This window comes from Aythya ferina, assembly GCF_964211825.1.
Source record: "Aythya ferina genome assembly, chromosome: Z".
Classification (NCBI taxonomy): Eukaryota; Metazoa; Chordata; class Aves; order Anseriformes; family Anatidae; genus Aythya; species Aythya ferina.
Window position 1 is genome coordinate 56,653,402 of NC_140299.1, and position 19,897 is coordinate 56,673,298.

A 19,897-nucleotide genomic window follows, 5' to 3' on the forward strand; every position below is an offset into this window, starting at 1 on the left:
ACATGGCTGGTAAAGGGATAGAATTTTTTCTTGATTGATTTAAGAGTCTTTAAAGCATAGTGTAGGGTTTTTGCAATATTTTGTCAGATTTCTACAAGCTATTTTTTCATTTTATTTTGAGCTTTGAATTTTATATAGAGGTTAATTCTATCCCTCATAGGGTAAGTTTTGCTGTACTGTGAACCACCTTCAGCATTTTATAGTAATCAGGATCACGGCCACCCCCTCCAGCCACTAAATCCCAGGCCGCTGTTGCTTGGCTGCTGTGGCCCAACCTGGCTCCTGGAGTCCTAGTGTCTTGCCCAGGCATGGCTGCATCTTTTCCCTCAGCCAGCAGTGAAGCTGAGCACCTCTCTCAGAGACTTTCACCTCTGTTGACCTGCTGGCTCCAGTTTGCTCTATACTCCCTCCCTTGACCTACTGTTCTCCAGTGCAGCCAAGAACACTGTTAGAGTTCTTTGCAGCAAGGGCGCATTGCTAGTCCATGTTCTACTTGGTGTCAACAAGGAGCACTGGCTCCTTTTCTGCAAAACTCCTTTGCAGCTGGGCAGCCCCAGCATGTCCTGGTGCCTGGGGCTGTTCCTCCTCAGGTCCAGAGGAACAACAGAGGTGCACCTGCCTTTCCCCTCAGTGAATTCCATGCTGTTCCTGTCTGGGCAGGGCACAACCCTGGCTTGCTGCAGAGAGAAGCAGCACCAGGCCATGACTGCGCTCTGGGGGTATCTGGGCACCACCAGTGCCACGATGTGCCCAGCAGGGCAGGCTGACAGGAGAGCAGAACCCCAAGGCCCCCTGGTGTGGGTAAGGAATTTGCAGGTGGCTTGGCACAGTTTCACATGTCCCTGGATTCAAGATAATGAGGAAACAAGCAGTAGAAGTAAAAACTTGAGCAAGGTCGAGATAAAGAGAATTGGCTACAGTGTTAAAGATGAGCTTTGGGGCAGTGGCCAATTGCTGGCTGGCTCGAGGCACGTGTCTGAGGGTCCCTGACCAATTGTATGACAGATTCAGGCGTGTGAACAGCACGTGGGGCTATGGGAAAAGTATATGTAGTAGTGAAAAAGGGCAATAAACATCTGTTCGAGAGCCATCAGGAGTCCGTGTCTTGCATCCCTACACCATGGGGCAAAAGAGGGGTGATGAGCAGGAGCCCAGGCCAGGGGTGATGGGGATGGGGCACAGGTTGGCCTTCTGGAAATCTCACACACATCTGGGGCTACAACAATGCCACTGTCCACTGCAGCCACCACATCACTTGCAGGCCTGCAGCTGGGCAGCACGCACTTTCAGGGGGAGCACAGCAGTGGTGCTGGGCACCTGGGGAAAGAAGCACTGAGACAAACACCCCAGCCCTCCTGGCAAAAGACATCATTACCCTCTCCCACCAGACCAACCCCATCAGACTCCGGGTGCAGTGGGCATGTGAGGAGGCCGTGGGCACAGCAACAGGAAGAGGGGGGAAAGGCAGCAGGGGTGGGGATGGCAATAACCAATGTGTTGTTGGCAACACTGAGACTTTTTCTTGTAATTTTATTGCTTTGCTACCCTGTGTGATCAGGGTCAGGGTCCCTCAGGAAGCAAATCCTCCCAGCTGTCCCAGAAGAGGTGGCCCCACACCGCTCATTGCTGCTGCGAGCACGCCTCATAGGTGCCCTGGCTGCCTGAGCCTGGCAGGGCCAGGGAAGATACAATGACTCTGGAAAGGGCACTAACAGCTGCTGTCAGCAACTCCCAGAGCATGACACCAGCACCAAGGTGATCCTTTATCCTTGTGTTAGCACTCAGCCGGAGTGCAGGCACAAGCCAGCAAGGTGAGAGTGCACCCAGATATAAGCAGCGAGGGCCATGTGGTCACAAGCGATAGCTCGGGGATGTCATTGTCCCTTAGCGGTAGACATCACAACAGGCTCTCCTTGCCTATAGCACACACTCTGGCAGCACTCTGGTCAACACACATGTGTCTGGTGCTACACAGTACCGCTGTCCACTGCAGCCATCACACTGCTTGTGCTCAGCTCCAATGCTTCCAGCTGGAAAGTGAGGCCCTGGACATACCTTCTCGGGGCCCCATGCAGTTGCCCTTGCCGTGGTTCACATCTTCAGGCCAATGCAGCAAGACGGTAAAAGTGTGCCCTTGCCTCAAAGAAAGCCAAGGATATCCATGGCTGCAGTAGGAGGGAAGGAAATGAGAGCACCCATCTGCCACAGAGGGTCCTGTTGAAGTGGGGGAAACGAAATGCCAGCACCAAGGCTAGATCCTGAAAAGTATACAGAAAACCTATGCTGGAGGGTGACAGCACAATCACCTTTCTCTTTGTCCTGAGCAAACACCATGGGGCCTGGCCTTCTGCTCACTCTGTGCCTCCTCCCCTGGAGCTGAGCACCATGCGGTACTGCCTGTGGGTCTTGCCAGGTCTCCTGGTCCCAATGTGGGTGCCTAGAGAGCACAGGAGGCAGCCCCATGCAGACAAAGCAGTGCACAGAGGTGCTGCGAGAGCAGAGAGCCCAGCCCCATGGGGCCCTCTCACCTCAGGGCACTGAGGTGGTGCAAGACCACATGTCCTATCCCTGTGGCACTTGGATCAGGGCATATGGGACCTGCAGTGGCAGCAGAACAGGCAACATAGCCCTCAAAGCCAGGCAAAGAGGTCACAAGGGTCAGGCCCCAGGCCGATCAAGCGAGGTGAAGGAAGCCCTCAAAGACCAGTGGGCTGGCCAGGCCCACAGGCCTTGAATGGCAGCTTAGAAGCCCTGCAAGAGCAGAGGACTGGGTGCCATAGTGCTTGAGTCAGGGAAAGAGGCCCTGCAAAGCCATAGCACCAGGACCTATGGCACCCACCTGATGGGAAAAGTCCTTGAAGGACTGGAGGCCCAGCCATCACGGTGCTGTTTTGGGGAAAGAGTGCCTGCAGGAGCAAAAGACCAAGTGCCACATTGTTCAAGTGAGGAAAAGAGGTCCTGCAAGACCACTCGGCTGGTCTCAAGAATGCTCAAACAAGAGCAGAGATGCCCTTCATATCCCTGGGGTGCTTCATATCCCATGGTGCTCAAATTAGGGGAAATAAACCCTCAAAGAACAGAAGGCCTGGGTCCATGGTACTGTGCTCCAAGGAGAGATGACCTCAGACAGCACAGGTCCAAGCCCCAGAGCATCACATCCAGGTCAAGAGGCTGTGCAAGAGCAGTGACTACTCAAAGAAATTGCAGCCAGCTTCCCCCATGGAGTTACCGAAGGACACAGTCACTTTTCCTGGCAGCTTCTTGTGGTCAGTTCTTGCTGGCCCTTGGGCTGCGATGGACATAGTGATCGGGTCCCCGCTTGAATAGGGGGCAGAGTGGGACCCAGCAACTCCTGGTCAATGTCCTTTTCTGTAAATATCTTGCAGCTGGGTGGCCCTCAGAATATTCTGGTGCAAGGGGCTATTCCTCTGAGGGTGCAGGACTTTGTATTTGGCCAATACATTTATTTAAAAAAAAGAGTCCATTCTTCACAACAGAATAGTTATGTGGGCATTCTTAGCAAATTGTTGGATTTGGTGACCTTCAGAGGCCCTTCCAGCCAGTAGATGCTGTGACTGTATGGCCAGGGAGGTGTATGCATCTTGCTCTCATTCTGTCAGTGCCTGTACATCTTTGTGTAGTGTGCACTAACCACTGAGATATCCCCATTGGCTGTAATCAGCCTGCTCTCCAGGTCATGCAATTTCTCCATAAAGTCAGACTTCAGTGCTTTATTTAGTATCTGTAAACAAATTCCTCTCACTGTTATTGTCTTATACTTTAGGGCTTGCCAAATATCAGAGTGAAGAAAAGACTGTCTGATCATGACTGTCCTCTAGTGATGCCTAAAGTTAGCCAGCTCAGCCTTTCCTGAATCTGCAAGGAAATGTGCAGAGACACCTGTAGCAGGAAAATACTCCAAGAACAGCATGTCCCAGCAAGAGCTCTCCTGAGGGTGGTGCTAAGGGTTGTGCTTAAAACCCTTTCATGCCACCATAAAGATGTTTCCAGCAGCAACTTTTGACTCTACAATGTCAATGGAAAAGTACCACTGTGTTCTCCATTAGTCTCCTGGCAAGAGCTCTTATGCAGCCAGGGATGAGAAACGAAGAGGAAGAGAAGGAACAGTGAAGAATCTGAGGATGTAAATAGCTTCATTGAGTTTGGAAAGATGCTTTCTCTTTATGGACAGTTTGTCTGTTTCCCATGAGGAAAAGTAAGCCAGTGTCTGATATACTGTCATGACTAAACTCAACTCTTACTCTGATGGAGTTTGCAACCAGGAAAAGATCTTAGCCTGGAAATCCAGGCAGTTCTCATGTATCTAGGTGGAGGTAGCATGTGAGATTGTCTCTTAAATCTAGTAAAAGATGTTGAGCATCTGTAGAAAGCCCTGGGCAGGATGTCTGCTTTTTGGCAGTGCTTGTTTAACAGCCCAGTATTAATGGTGGGCCAGTACACAGGAGGTTGCATTTATGGCAGTGGCATTGTAAAGACTTGCAGGACAATAGCCAAAGCTCTGAAGAAAGCTCTGAAGATGTAATGTTCTTCTTTTTGGGTACAGTTTGTTCTGGGATCCTCTTGCTGTGAGCAGCCACACAGAGAAGAAAAGCAGGCTACTGCCTCCACAACATTGTAAAGAATACTAGGTATATTGGATTTAGTTTGATTTGAATTCATCATTTGAACTATTCTTAAGATCTGAGCCTTTGAGATATAATCCCTGGTAAATGGATGTTTCCAATACCCTAATGCAACAGGCACCATGTATGACCTGGCAAGACCCAGGTTAAAGCTGAAGTTTTGCAAGGGGTAGGACAGCTCCTTCCAAGCCTGAACATTCCATCAGGAATCAGGACAGCTGCTTTTTGGTCATTCCAGGTTATATATGTAGATGGATTAATTGGCAATTTCATAACTCTAACTGGTGCTATAGGAAAATACTTTCAGAGGAGGATATTTGATACAGAGATGTACAAAAACTAAAACACTCATTTTAGTATGGACAGCAAATTGAGAGGGCAGAAAAACAACTGCTAGTTCAGAGATAATGAACTGTGCTCTGAAAAGCAGATAAAGTAGAATAAACAAAATAATCTGATATATTCTTAATAATAATCTGTAGGATTTGCTAGAAGTTCTGAAATGAATCAAAGCACACATTCCCAGGACAGTGTACACTTTGCCCAAAAGGGGAGAACTCAGCTCACAAATGTAATGAAAATAAATAAACAATAAAAAAGCACAGAATCAAACACTAGCCTTGGTGGTGGAAGGGGAATGAGGGAGCACATTGTGTTCCTAGGAAATGATTAAACAGGCAACTCCAAGCAGAGAACTATAATAAGGTAAACAAACAGTAAAGAAAATTTTGCAATGGTATGGAGAAGGAGTCTTCAAATGCATCACGTCAAGCAATGAGATAGGTAGCAGTATGCAAGAAAATTGCTGCCACAGACTTGCAGATTACAATTGGAAAAGAAGCAGCATGAAGTGTGAGTCAGAAAGAATTTTTAGTGCTACTCATGGGAAAGCTGATGGCATGCACTTTGAAGAGTATGCTGGGGAGGAGCAATACGTAAATCAGTGCTGGAGAGTGTGCCACTATGGATTAGATGCTCTGCAAGAGGAACAGAGTGTTGTGAAGACGCACATACTTAGCAAAATGGCATGGATAATAAGACCTGATTAAAAAGAGATGTAATTTGAACAGTGTGTGTGAACGGGAAACACAAAACTCTGCTGAGAATCCCTAGGTGTTGAGAGGCCCCACAGTGATAATACTAATGAGAAAGATGACCACTAGCTGGATTAAACAGCAACCGAGGAATCACAAAAAAGACTTGACACAAACAAGGAGTCAGCTTGAAAGAAACACAAACTTTTGTGATGGTAGGGAAGGAAGGCAGTAAAGAGAGAAGCAGTCATGTTATTTGGCAGTGCCAGAAGTGGAACCTCTGGCATTGCAACCTCTAGCCTGATGAAGCAGCTTCCCCATCAATGCCACAAGCAGCTCACCCTGAAGCTTGTGGGGCTGCCAGATGAGGCATGACATGTGGAGCTAGCCCAGGGAGTACTCCCACCTGAATGGGCAGGCACACATTGCAGAGAGCGGCCTGGGAGCACCTAAAGCCCAAATACTGACACTTACTTTCTGTGCAGACCAGTGGGGAGGAATAGCTCAATGCATGTCGCTCGAGCATCTCTGGGTTTGGAGAGCAAGGAGGACAGACGAGGTGTCATTGTGGTGCCAGAAATGTTCGGCTGCATGCCTCAGCACAGACTTAGTGGGGAGGAAAGGAAAGAGTCTTTCTGCCTCATACTTTAACAGCTAATGCCCCTGCCTTGTTGGCTCTGTTCATAAGAGAAGCTATGGTCATGGGGAGACTGGATGAAACACAGAGAGCTGTTTTTGTTGTTGTTGATGATGATGATGATGTTATTTTGTTTGTTTGTTTGTTTGTTTGTTTTTAATTCAAATTAACTTCAAATTTTGGATTTATTTATTTATTTATTAGCAGCAGAACTCTTCTGAGAAGGAAGACAGGAGTAGTTATGGGATGAAGACAGAGGGCTGCTTATGGTGGTACTGCTGCTGAGACATAGGTTTGGCAAAGCACACCCTGGAGTCTTTCAGGATAATAGTGAAGGCATCCTTGAACACACTGCTGAGGATAAGAATTTTTGAAGAAGAGAGGAAAATAGAAAAGTAGGCCCTGAGAGAAAGACAAAGGCAGATGCAAATGTAGATGTGTTATGTTTATTTTTAACCTTGTAGTTGCCCAGTCAGTATGGCTGTTTATCTTTTCTGGAATTCTCAGGTTGTCCATCTGTATATGCACCTCATTGACTTTTGCCCTCTGGCTGCACCCATTTACACACTTAAAAATGACTTTAGATTCCTGTTGTGCAGCAGGTAGGAATGATTAGAAACCAGAACAGTTTGGTAGATACTTCAGTTCTCGCTGTTCCTGTTCATTGTTCCACTGCTCTTGTTCTGATCTCTGTTCAGGCACAGACCTCTGCCCTGTCTGAAAAAAAATGAAAGATTTCCTCAAAGATCCTTTGTTCACCTAGTCCACACACATGTTCGTCTCACTAAGCCAGAAACATAAGGGTCCTGGATATGGAGCAGGGGAACAGAGTGAAGAGGAAGGAGCAGCAGAGATGGAGCTTTATGAACTGATTACAACCTCCATTCCCCCTCCACTTGTGCCACTCAGGGTTGGGGGAGATGAGGTAGAAGACTCAGGAGTGAAGTTAAGCCTGGGAAGAAGTGGGGTTGGGAAGATTGTCGTCGTCGTCATCATCATCATCATCATCATCATCATCATCATCATCATCATCAATTATTTATTATCACTTTTCTACTCTGTTATTAATTTGCAATAAATTAAATTATTTTTCCCCAAGCCAATTCTGTTTCGCCTGTGATTGTAACTGGTGAGTGATCTCCCTGTCCTTATATTGACCTAAACATTTTTTCACTGCACTTTTCCCTTCCTGTCTTACTCAGGATGGGGAACATGAGAGTGGCTTGGTAGGCACCAAGTGGCAAGCCAAGGATAACACATGACACATGCCTTCCTGAAGGTAGACACAGGGCTGAGCACACGGTGCACTGCTGTTGCTCCATGTGAGACCCAAGGTCTGCCCTTTCCCCTAGGAATACCAGCACCTTTTTTCCCACATATGTGGTGCCTTAAATGAGACTGTGTAGCAATATAGTCTCAGAAAAATAAGAAAACACATCTTTTCACCACTTGCTGCCACTCAGAGCCGTGGCGTCTGTGGTGCACTGGCAGCTGCACACCCACAGGTGCCGGTCCCACAGCAGGGCCTGCCGTGCCGGCAGCGAGCAGGCCATGTGTGCTGCTGCTGCTCAGGCCATGAGTGCTGCCACTGCTCGCAGGCAGAGCTCTCTGCAGCCAGGCTGTGATCCCCGACACTCATATGGCATTCATGATGAGCAGGCTGCCCTGGCAGGTATCTGGGACCCATTCTGTAAAGGGTTTATGCCTGGCATTCTACACTGAAGAATATTGTACATTGCATACACTCAGTGGCACCATCACAAGCCCAGCAGCTGACAGTGCGTTTGCTTCCAGAGTACTGAGACCATCCACAGCCACACCACTGGGCCGGCTATCAGTGCTGACCCAGTGCGAAGTCTTTCTGAAGGAGAGACAAAATAGATACGTTTCCTGGGAATCACATCCAAACGTACTAGTAAGCTCCCATAGAAAAGGAATACCTTGCCAGATGGATATTGATAATGTGTATTTGAAAACTAAATACAATGTATTGATAAACAATTTTGTCCTACTTCAAGATTTCTGATGTAAACATGGTGTGGATTTTTGTTTGTTGTAAACCACCGTATGATCAGAAACTTCAGAAACTCCCTCCCCTTCCTCCACTGAGTCTTGTTCAGAGACACTTTTCCTGAACAACATTTTCCTTGCCCTTGGGCAAGAGGCTTTAATGTATCCCAGTTCTCACTTCTGAGAGATATACTCATCTGGATAATATGCAAATTGTAAGGGGAAAGACAGAGAAACAAATGAAGGACTGATGGAGCTGCTTAAAAGCTGTTAGTTCTCCTAACAAAATTTTAAAAGTGATAACTAGAAAATTTTACCTTTACTGACTCCTGTTTCTTAATTACCTCTTTTGAAGCTGAGTCACTTGCTCTGACAACCCTATTCTAGTTTTAGTCACTACTTGTCATTATAGAATCACAGAATGGTTTGGGTTAGAATGGACCTTAAAGATATTCCAGTTCCAACCCCCTGCCATGGGCAGGGATGCCACTCACTAGATCAGGTTGCTCAAAGCCCCATCCAGGCTGGTCTGGAACACCTTCAGGGATGGGACATCCACAGCTTCTCTGGGCAACCTGTGCCAGTGAGTCACCTCCCTCTGAGTGAAGAATTTCCTCTTAACATGTAATCTAAATCTCCGTTTGGGCGCAATAACCCCAAGCAGAGCTACAGGCTGGGAGAGGAATGGTTGGAGAGCTGCCAGGCAGAGAAGGACCTGGGAGTGATGGTGGACAGTCGGCTGAATATGAGCCAGCAGTGTGCTCAGGTGGCCAAGAAGGCCAACGGCATCCTGGCTTGTATTAGGAACAGCGTGACCAGCAGGGCTAGGGAGGTGATCGTCCCCCTGTACTCAGCTCTGGTGAGGCCGCACCTCGAGTACTGTGTTCAGTTTTGGGCCCCTCGCTACAAGAAGGACATGGAGGTGCTTGAGCGGGTGCAGAGAAGGGCGACAAAGCTGGTGAGGGGCCTGGAGAACAAGTCCTACGAGGAGCGGCTGAGGGAGCTGGGCTTGTTCAGCCTGGAGAAGAGGAGGCTCAGGGGCGACCTTATCGCTCTTTTTAGGTACCTCAAGGGAGGCTGTAGCGAGGTGGGGGTTGGCCTGTTCTCCCACGTGCCTGGTGACAGGACGAGGGGGAATGGGTTTAAGTTGAGCCAGGGGAGTTTTAGGCTAGATGTTAGGAAGAACTTCTTCACTGAAAGGGTTGTGAGGCACTGGAACAGGCTGCCCAGGGAAGTGGTGGAGTCACCATCCTTGGAAGTCTTCAAAAGACGTTTAGATGTAGAGCTTAGGGATATGGTTTAGTGGAGGGCTGTTAGCGTTAGGTTGGAGGTTGGACTCGATGACCTTGAGGTCTCTTCCAACCTAGAAAATTCTGTGATTCTGTGATTCTGGTTTTTTTTGGTTTAAAACTGTTCCCCCTTGTCCTATCACCATCTGCCTGTGTAATAAATTTCTCTCTATCTTTTTTAAAAGCTTCTTTTAAGTACTGAGAAGGCTGCAATAAGGTCTCTCCGGTGTCTTCTCTTCTCCAGGATGAACATCCCCAGCTTTCTCAGCTTGTCTTCATAGGAGAAGTGCTCCATCTCTCTGATCATCCTCACGGCCCTCCTCTGGACCCAGTTTAACAGGTCCACATCTTTCTTGTGTTGAGAACCCCAGACCTGGATGCAGCACTCCATGTAGGGCCTCATGAGGGCAGACACTTCTCCATTCATGTAACACCAGCCAGACTCGAAATGCCTATAAAGTGCAAAAGTTAGGACAGAGGAGGACACTTGTTCTGCCTGCTGGCAGACATGCCAGTTGGGCAGCCTTGTCTGTTCACAAGGCTATGTAGTAGCAGTAGTGAGACAGTTTTTTGAACCATTACATGGAAAAATATAAAAAGAAAAAAAGCAAGAACTTCCCAAAATCACATGGGGATGAATGGATCACGATGCATTTTACTCATGCTAATAGTGGGAGGGAAGGCATTCCTTTGCAAGGTGATATGCTGAGCAATCCCAACGCTAGTAATACAAAAGGAAGAAAAATGATTTTTTTATATTCTAAGGGGGACATCCTGCCCTATTCATCCAGCTGAGACTCCAGAAGCTTATTTGGCTTCCAGTATAGCTTTAGACAAAGCCAAATCTCTTTCCTCCTAAACTCATAATTGACCTTTAAGTTACTGAGTGGGGGTGGATGGTGTAAATTTGCAACACATCTCTTCCCAAGGAAGCTGTAGGGTGTTTCCTGAAGGTGGCATGTATCTGTGGTTTATTTTAACACTTACAGTATTTTGCCACAATTGAGTATTTACAATTCACCTACAGGACTTATCACAGCTCAGAGCAGTGAGATGTCAAGAAGCTTTACTCTCAGTTACTCTCAGCTGACTGAATGCATTCATATTGATCGCGGACTTCCTCATCTGTTCGTTTTCAGTAACTCTACATCCCTTTACAGAAGGCCAAGAGTTTAATAAGAAGCATTTGACAATACACATTTCAGGGTCAACCATTGTGAAGTGAGAGGTCTTATTTGTAAGATATCATAATGATATCAGACCTGGCTCTTGAGTATTTACAGGTTGGAGATGTAAACCCAAATCTTCTAGGATCTCTTTTACCAGGATTAGCAACACCATGTATTAATAGGGTGTCCCCTAAGACAAATTAAAGTGGGTGCAAACATGACGACAGGCCAAGGCACCGTGTTCTCCCTGGGGTAACCATAGCCTTTAATGCTGCTCCATTAAATGATGTTAACTGAGCTGCCACCAGTCCCCTGGGCTGCTCTTTAATTCTGATTCCTACACTCTCTCAGAATAACAGTGCTCAACTCACATGGCTTAAAAAGAGCTAGATTCAAAGTGGCTTACTGGCTTTTTAATTACATGCAATTAGCAGCCAATCAGCTTGTTCTTCCAGTCTTAAGAGACTGTGCTGTGGCCTGGGAGGGTGGACAGGCAGGTCTTGCTTTAACTTGTGTCCCAGGGGACTCTCAGAGGAGGTCAGTACCTGGTGCAAAGTAGAAACAGAAAAGGCAGCTTAAATTGCTCTCCCTGGCAGGAAGAAAACAGCCTTGGCACCATCCTGAGCCAGGGCTAGTTACCCCCAAGCCACAGTGAGAAAGGAAAACACAGCCCATAGGTGTTATTTCTCTCCCAGGTTTAGAGCAACATCTTCACACTGTGCTTCAGCACATCTGCTTCTATGTCTGAAAACAAAAGTTTGGAGATACTGCCTGCCTGCCAGCTCTGAGGGGGTAGGAAAGACCCTTAGTGTGTTAGAGGAGCTGCAAATACAGGCTCCTGGTCTCTGGGGCAGGCAGGAAGGCGATGAGCCCCAGAGACTGCATGGAGAGGTCTGTGGTGCAGAAGATGCAGCTTAGGTGCTCCCATAGAGACACACAGCTTAGGAAACATGGGTAGAGGAGAAGGGCTACTTTCATGATGGCAACCATGCTCGCTGACCTTTATCAACAAGAAGATGCTCACCATGGGAGTTTAAGAACTCTGTGATGGGAGTTTTGAAAAGAGTGATCAATCTGTCCAATGTCAAACTTCTTAACTAAACTTATCTTGAAATCACTTCACTTCCTGTCCTGTGGGTCTGTACCACTCTGGTACTCCTGGAGCTGTGAGTACAGACTAAAACAAAGCAAGTGTCACCTTCTTTGCACCGCAGGAGGAAGCAGTAGATTGTTCTCCTTGCCCCCTGGGCTGGCCCCACTGTTGCCCCTGGGAGCAGGAGGGCTGGGAGATGGCCAGGATGCAGAGTTGTAGCTGCCCCCTCAGCCAACATGGGAGGCAGGTCAGCATGACCCCAGTAGCACCATGATATGCTTTGCTTTTGGCCCTGTAAGTGCAGGGCTCCCTGGGGTTTGGTGGGCCACACAGAGACCTACCACCCACCACCTCTTGGAGTGGAAACTCTGTAGGAGCTTTTGTTACAGTGCTGCCAGTGGGGCTTGTCATGAAGCAGAAATCCTCAAAGCAGCTCTGTGAGCAGTGGCTGGTCTGGGTGCTGGGCCCCTGCTGCTGAGCACAGATGGGGGCCAGGGAAAAATTTGTCTATATTTGTCTCTCAAGGGAAGTCCTAGTGATGTAGGGGTCAGTCTCTCCTCCCAAGCAAAAAGGGATAAGAGGAAATGGCCTCAAGTTACACCAGGGGAGGTTTCAGTTGGATTTTAGGAAAAATTTCTTCACCAAAAGGGTTGTGAGGTATTGGAACAGGCTGCCCAGGGAAGTAGTTTAGTCTTCATCCCTGGAAGTATTCAAAAGACATGTAGATGTACTACTTAGGGACATGGTTTAGTGGTAGACTTCGTAGTGCTAGGTTAACAGTTGGACTTGATCTTGGAGATCTTTTCCAGCCTAAGTGAATCTATGATTTGTAACTGGAGCTGGCTGAATTCACCAGTGCCCACACACTCAATCCATGGACACCCACATTCGCAGCCCCGAGCACCAGCATGGGACCCCCACCCGCCCGATGCCTGTAGTCTGACTCCAGTAGCCAGCAGCCAGCCCACTCACCCCAGTCCCCAGGAGCTGCCACCGGGTCCCTGCTGCTCCCTTCTCCCCCCACAGGACAGAGACTAAGATCACTCAGAGAGGTTGCTGAGAGAGGTTTTAATGGGGAGACAAGATAGGCTGTGGCAATCAGGTGCAGGGCTCAGCCAGACAAACGTGCTGACCGGCTACAGCTCACACGCGACCGGCCCCTTTCCTACCCTTTCTGTCTGTTCCCCATTTTTCTGCCCCCTGGCCCTTTCCCCTGCTCATTGCCTCATCACCTGGCACAGTCTCAGTGACCCCCTCTGATATCCTGGACCCTCAGGTCTGCATCCTCATCAGTCACTAAGTCCCAGTTCATGTGCAGTTTCTTGACAGTCCATACGTTAGTGTGAGTGACCGTCTTGTCTTTGTTGCCATTACGTTTGTTTACCATATTTGTGTCTCTGTGTACTTTATTGCTTCCCCCTTTTCCACTTGAGGAGGTCTTCAATCAGATAACCGTAATGGAAGAAACGTTCTCACACTCCATGTATCCTTACCAGCAGTGTGACTGACTGGACTCGGTCCTGGTTAATACCTCTGTTACTTGTCGGTCAGGTTTGTGTCTGTCTGTGTTCTTGTTTATAGCTTCCTCCTTTTCTTAATATCCCCTTTTGTGTTGAGAAAGTCCTTGAACAGACACCCTTAAACGAGCAGACACTCTCTCCTTCCACATATCTTTACAATTAGCATGTAATTGAAAAATACTATCACAACTGTCTTAGAAAGGAATATGGAATAGAATATAGCAGAAAAAAAAATGAAAAAAAATCTTTATTTTACAGTTGTACAAATAAAAAAAACAATCCCCAATAGCTATACTTGAAATAATATTAAAGTGTCAGACATGACAATCCTGACAGAATACATATCAATACTTTAAACCACAGAAATTGTATTACATATGCTCAGTAGCAATAGTACTGTGCAGGAATGATGCTCTCTGTAAACGCTCTTCCTCTGTTTTATCTACATTTAGAAGAATTGTGCTTTTCCCTACACAAAGTAACAGTGCTCTTAAAAATAAATAATGTGCAATTTCAGAGTCATATCCTGAAATATGCTAATCTAGATCCCCATCTAAATCCTGGACATGTCTCACCCAGGAAAGTCACTGTAAGGAGTGCTCAGCACTTTTCCAGATCAAAAACACAAATAAAAGGTACTGAACCCACAGCTCTTTTTCTTCAAATTGCAATGAAATAAGAAAAGAAAAGAAAAGAAAAGAAAAGAAAAGAAAAGAAAAGAAAAGAAAAGAAAAGAAAAGAAAAGAAAAGAAAAGAAAAGAAAAGAAAAGAAAAGAAAAGAAAAGAAAAGAAAAGAAAAGAAAAGAAAAGAAAAGAAAAGAAAAGAAAAGAAAAGAAAAGAAAAGAAAAAGAAAAAGAAAAAAAAGAAAAAAAAGGTGCTGTCCTCAAGTCATCAATGTCTTGATTTTATTGTTTAACAAAATAATGGTACAGTTTTTATTAGACATTAGATTGTGTAAACTGGCCAAAGTTTGAAAGGCTCAGTAGATCTTGTGTCTGGAGAGTGGCTTAGAGCTGTGGGAGAAAGAATTGTCCCAAAGCTGAAAATGTAACAATCAAAGGTATTTATCTATTATTTTTATGAAATATAAGAGAAAAACTCTCTGCCACAGAAACATTAACATAGCAATTTGAAAAATATACACTGCTGTCCTGATGTAGCTCCCGGTTCTTATTTTTAACATACATTTAGGAACCATAGCTGGCAATTGATACGATTTATGTGAGGATGAATTTGAGGAACACTCAGTCTTTAGGTGTTCCACAGATGATCCTCAACAGCGCAGATATTGTCACAGTATTAGGGATCCTTATTTTTATCCTATATACTTCATATTAGCTGTTGATAGTGTTGGATGATAAAAGTAATAATCATAATAAAGCCTGCTTATCTGATATGTCCTGTAGGCAACACACGATATATGAATGTTTATGAAAAAGAGAAATCATCCAAGGCAGCTACAGAGGCTTAACCTGGTGACTGCTGCACTGAGAAGGACCAAAAGGTGAAACTTATTCTGCTGTAAAGTCCCTATTCATCTAAGGCATCCCTCTCCTTCCCCAGTCATCTGTAGGGAAAGGGTCACACAGGGGAAGTTAACTGGTCTCTTTCAGGAGCTGGGCTGCCTGGATACAAATACACAAAGACTTCCAGGGCAATATAGAGCCATGATGTTTAAGGGAAGGGTGTGAGAGGATGTGTGCAATGAGTCCACTGTCACAGCCTCCCAGCAATGAGAGGGCTAACAGGAAAACATCTGAGCATATCCAACCTCAGGTCACTCTACTATAACCGATGGTCACAAAGCACCTCAAAATGGACACTTTGCAGCATACCAAACTGCATACATGCCAGGGACCCCCAGAAGCTTCGGGTTCCATCTGGACACATGCATATACACATATATATATTTTAATTCATACAAGAGCAATAGCCTAAAAAGTCTCTTTGCACTTGTAAAAACCTGCATGGTCAAAGATTACAACTGCTAATTGCCTCAGATGATGTTCTGAAACCTGGCACTCACCTCCTTACAAGTCCAACTCAGGACAAAGCTGAGGCAGGTGAGACAAGAGATGGGTTAGTGAGGAGTCACTATGCTTTCTGTGTGGAGACACACCTGGGTGTCAGTTTGAGTGGATGGTGCTTCAAGAAGCATTGGGGGTGAGGATAAAAAGCCACAAGACCGCAGCTCGTGGTGCCAGAAGTGTAAAATATGAAGTGTGAAATATGAAGTCTGCAGGTTAAGGCCCAGTTTTGAGAAGGTATAGACAAGCTACTGTTGCCTTGGAAGCAGGTGCTACTGTCACAGCATGTGTCAAAGCAGCTTTGAGAAACCTTGCCCTGAATCACCCTATCAGACATTAATCACAAGGTGGAAATTTGGACTCCATGGCTTGTGTATTAAAGTTTCATTCACAAAGAATCAAATGTGACTCTTGCAAAACAGGCTCAGGACAAATTTTTCTTCATCTGCTGACTTGCAAAGGCAATCTTTGGAGTGGATGATATGCCAGAGGGTCATGCTGCTATCCAGAAAAACCTGGACAAGCTGGATAAATGGGCTGACACGAACATCATGAAGTTCAACAAGAAGAATGCAAAGTCCTGCACTTGGGAAAGAACAAGCCTATTGTGACGGTGACAGAGCACTGGGACAGGTGACCCAGAAAGTGTGTGCAGTCTCTCTCCTTGGAGGTGTTCAAAAGCCATTTGGACATGGTCCTGGGCAACCTGCACTAGGTGGCCCTGCTTGAGCAGGGTGGTTGGACCAGATGAGAACCCTTCCACCCTTGGCCATTCTGTGTGATTCTCTGTGACTAAAACCTGCCCTGAGGTTAAACAAACAAATAAAACAAAACAAAACAACAAACCAACAAAACAAAAACAACAGCAACAACAATAAACTGTCAGTTTTTGTTTTAGTCTACTTGAATTCCCTTTTTGGCCTAACACTAAAGTGAAGAACAAAAGATCATAGAATATCCTGAGTTGGAAGGGACCCTTAAGGATCATCAAGTCCAACTCTTGACACCGCACAGGTCTACCCAAAAGTTCAGACCATGTGCCTAAGTTCACAGATGTTCTCAGAGTAAAAGGTAAAGCTCATCAGGTGCTTTTCTGAGCTTCTGTGAGACTGTTATCTGTGAATTCAACAAGGGAAAGTCAGTCAATGTATATAAAATATGTTTTAAAAAATTGACAGCAGCAAAACCCTAACAGAAGGAAGAGGAATGCGCCCACCCTTCATCAAGGAAATACCCTTGTCCTAAACTACAGGTTTATACAGCATACATAGAACACTATGTGGTTGATCAACAAGAATTAAATGCATTCTGGTCTGTACTACCTACTACCTAGTGCTGTCTTGGTTTCAGTGGTGATCACATAAGCTGAAGTAAACTGTCCTGTGTAGGAGAGACAGGTGAATAAGAAAAGATGCTACTGTGTCCTAGGTACAGCATAATGACTTTCTGTTTCCCATCAACTTCTGGCAAACACGTTTACAAGGCAGTGGTTTACCCTACTGCACTTGCATAATCACAGACCTCTGGCCATGCATAATGAAACACATGTGAACTTAAGAGGAAAAATAGGTAACAAGTGATATTTTTAGCTAGTAAATATTTTTGAGTATTGTGCTACATATGAAAGTGCTCAGACTAGCTCAAAGTTCAAGAGATGCACTGAATATAATATTTGGAGATGAGGACCTAAACTAGAGTTGAAAACACAGCAAGAAAATATCCACACATTGTACCTGCATGTCTCCTTCTTATCCTAGACTGACATGAAAATGGTGGAACCACAGTGTTCTTCCTTTACCTGCTCCATTAGAGATAACACATATCATTATGCACACACATTTTGTATCTTTGTACAAGTTGCACTGACACTCCACCCTACCCTACCCTAATGTAATTCCTTCTTCTCTTTTCTGAAAGAAGAGAGGAAAAGAATTCTCATTTTCATGAATAAACAAGATGCTCAGAAAAATCAATGTAAGATAATGCAGCTCTATGTTATTTCAGGCAATTACATATCAGAACATCAAGCTCACAGAAAAGAGGTATATTAGAGATATCATCCAACACCATTAGAAATTTAAGCTTTAAAAGAACTGCTTGATCTGCAGTTCATTTATTTTGCATTTAATTGGCTAAACCATTTTTTTTTTCTTTAAACATGTTCCACTATGTCACCTGAGTTCCTTTAGACTTTATGTTTTCCTTTCAATTAGGAATAAAAAAATCATATTTATATTTGAATGTGTGAAATAACTTCTTTACTCCTGCAGATTTTTCTGAAGAATTAAATTCTATAGGCAAAGTAAGTCAAGAGTCTTTGCTTTGAGATGCTTCACTCAAAACTTAAAAAACATGTTCCCTTCAGCAGCAAAGAAACATCATACTAAATCTACTCTATTTCTTCAAGGAAAGGAAAAATAGTGTACACTATAAGAGCAATCTTTGGTACCAAAAATAAGGGCACCTTTTTGTAAGTGTGTCTTCAAATCTGAACACAACAGAAACACTTCTCATTAAAAAATGGCTCAATATGACCTATCTCTGAGTGGTTCCATGTATTGACAGCTGTAGCTAGAAAAACAATTGGGAGGTTAAAGGTTGTGTGACAGCAGGATACAACACAACAACAATTGACAAAGTATTTGATATTTCCCTCCACCCTCCCACCTCTTTTTTTTTTTTTCTTTTTTTTTTTTTTTTCCCAAGACAATTCAATAAGATATTTACTTTTAATTATTCATAACATTCTTAAAACAGTTTAAGGATTCAAATACTCAAAAACAACAAAATTCAACCAACAGCAATAAGAAAAACAGCAACAAAAGCTGAGGTTATAATACAAGATCAGAAACAGTCCCCTGACTGAAGGCATTTACTTATTTGTTTGATCTTATGGACTTCACTTTCTCTACTCAATCCCATCATGATTTTTTTCTCTTTTCCTGCAAAAGCCTGGTTTATTTGCTCAAGAGAATATTCAATCCATGGGGGATTTCTTCTGTGGGCTGTCTGACCACAGTGGCAAGTCAGCAGTAAGCAGGCTATATTTTTCTTCTTTAATTCATGATGAATGTATCACTGGATTCTGTAAACACTACTGAGTATACATTCAAGCTTTGTTCTTAGTGAAAGTGGCACTTACTTGAACCCTTGCAGTCAAGATAGCTTAGTTTTATAGCACTTTACAGGTATAATAGCTGGTTATGTACTTCTGATAAAATTCCTTTTTCCAATGGCTTAGCGGGTATTGACACATATCCTCACTGGGATCCCATTGCCATTCCACAACATCTTTATGATGAAGTGCATCTTCTGTACTTCTTACTGTACTTTGCATGTGCTTTATTGCTGTACACATTTCCCTGTTGTTAATTTAAGTGCTCCTCTGTTATGTAATACATATAACGTTTTAAACTCTAATGGCATCCTGTGAGGACTGGCATTAGAAAAGTACCGATACTTCAGATCATCATAATAATGATATTTGACTGGTTTTCCATGTAAATCCTTCGGGAATGGCCAAAATCCATACAGGTGAATTTCATCACAAAATCTGGTGGCAAGCGTGTACATGAGGAGACCAGTGCTGGGTCGTTTGATGTGGACCTTGTTCGTCAGCCAATAGCTGCAAAGAAAAAAAATACGTTAAAATATCTCATACAACTTAGTGTGAATTAATCATGTCAGTAATGTAAAAGTGCTGATTGTGGATGACACCAACATGACACATTGGAGTGTCAACACACTGGAGGGAAGGAATGCCATCCAGAGGGCCCTTAACAGGCTTGAGAGGTGGGCCTGTGTGAAACTTATGAAGCTCAACAAGGCCAGGTACAAGGTGCTGTGTCTGGGTCAGGACAATCCTAAACACAAATGCAGGCTGGGTGAAGAATGAATTGAGAGCAGCCCAGAGGATAAGGACCCAGGGGTGCTGGTGGATGAAAAACTGAACATGAACTAGCAATGTAAACCAAGAGTATCCTGGGCTGCATCAAAAAAAACCTGTAGCTAGCTAGCAGGTTGAGGCAGCAACAAGAGAAAGACATGGACCTGCTGGAGCAAGTCCAGGGGAGGGCCACAAGGATGATCAGATAGCTGGAGCACCTCTACTGTGAAGACAGGCTGATGGAGCTGGGAGTGTTCAGCCTCAAGAAGAGAAGGTTCTGGAGAGGCTTCATTGCAGCCTTTCAGTACTTAAAAGGGGCTTATAAAAAAACAGATGGGGAGAGATTTTTACTAGGGATGATACTGACAGGAAAATAAGTAATGGTTTTAAATTAAAAGAGGCTAGATTTAAATTACATATTAGGAAGAAGTTCTTTACTATGGTGGTGGTGAGGCACTAGAACAGGTTGCACAGAGAAGCTGTGGATGCCCCATCACTGGAGGTGTTCAAGGCTTGGTTGGATGGGGCTTTGAGAAGCCTGGTCTAGTAGGAGCTGTCCCTGCCCATGGCAGGGAGTTTATACAAGGT

At 44.9% G+C, this 19,897-nt stretch overlaps 1 protein-coding gene across 1 annotated transcript in view; it reads right to left on the reverse strand.

Moving 5' to 3' along the window:
- Window positions 1-12,928: 12,928 nt before the first annotated feature.
- The window catches only part of ST8SIA4 (ST8 alpha-N-acetyl-neuraminide alpha-2,8-sialyltransferase 4), a 63,137-nt gene continuing 56,168 nt past the window's right edge, over window positions 12,929-19,897 (reverse strand). Inside the window, exon 5 of the mRNA XM_084503472.1 lies at window positions 12,929-19,048. Within this exon, the coding sequence (XP_084359598.1) occupies window positions 18,766-19,048 (283 nt within the window). The 3' untranslated portion in view covers window positions 12,929-18,765. The remainder of the gene's footprint in view (window positions 19,049-19,897) is intronic.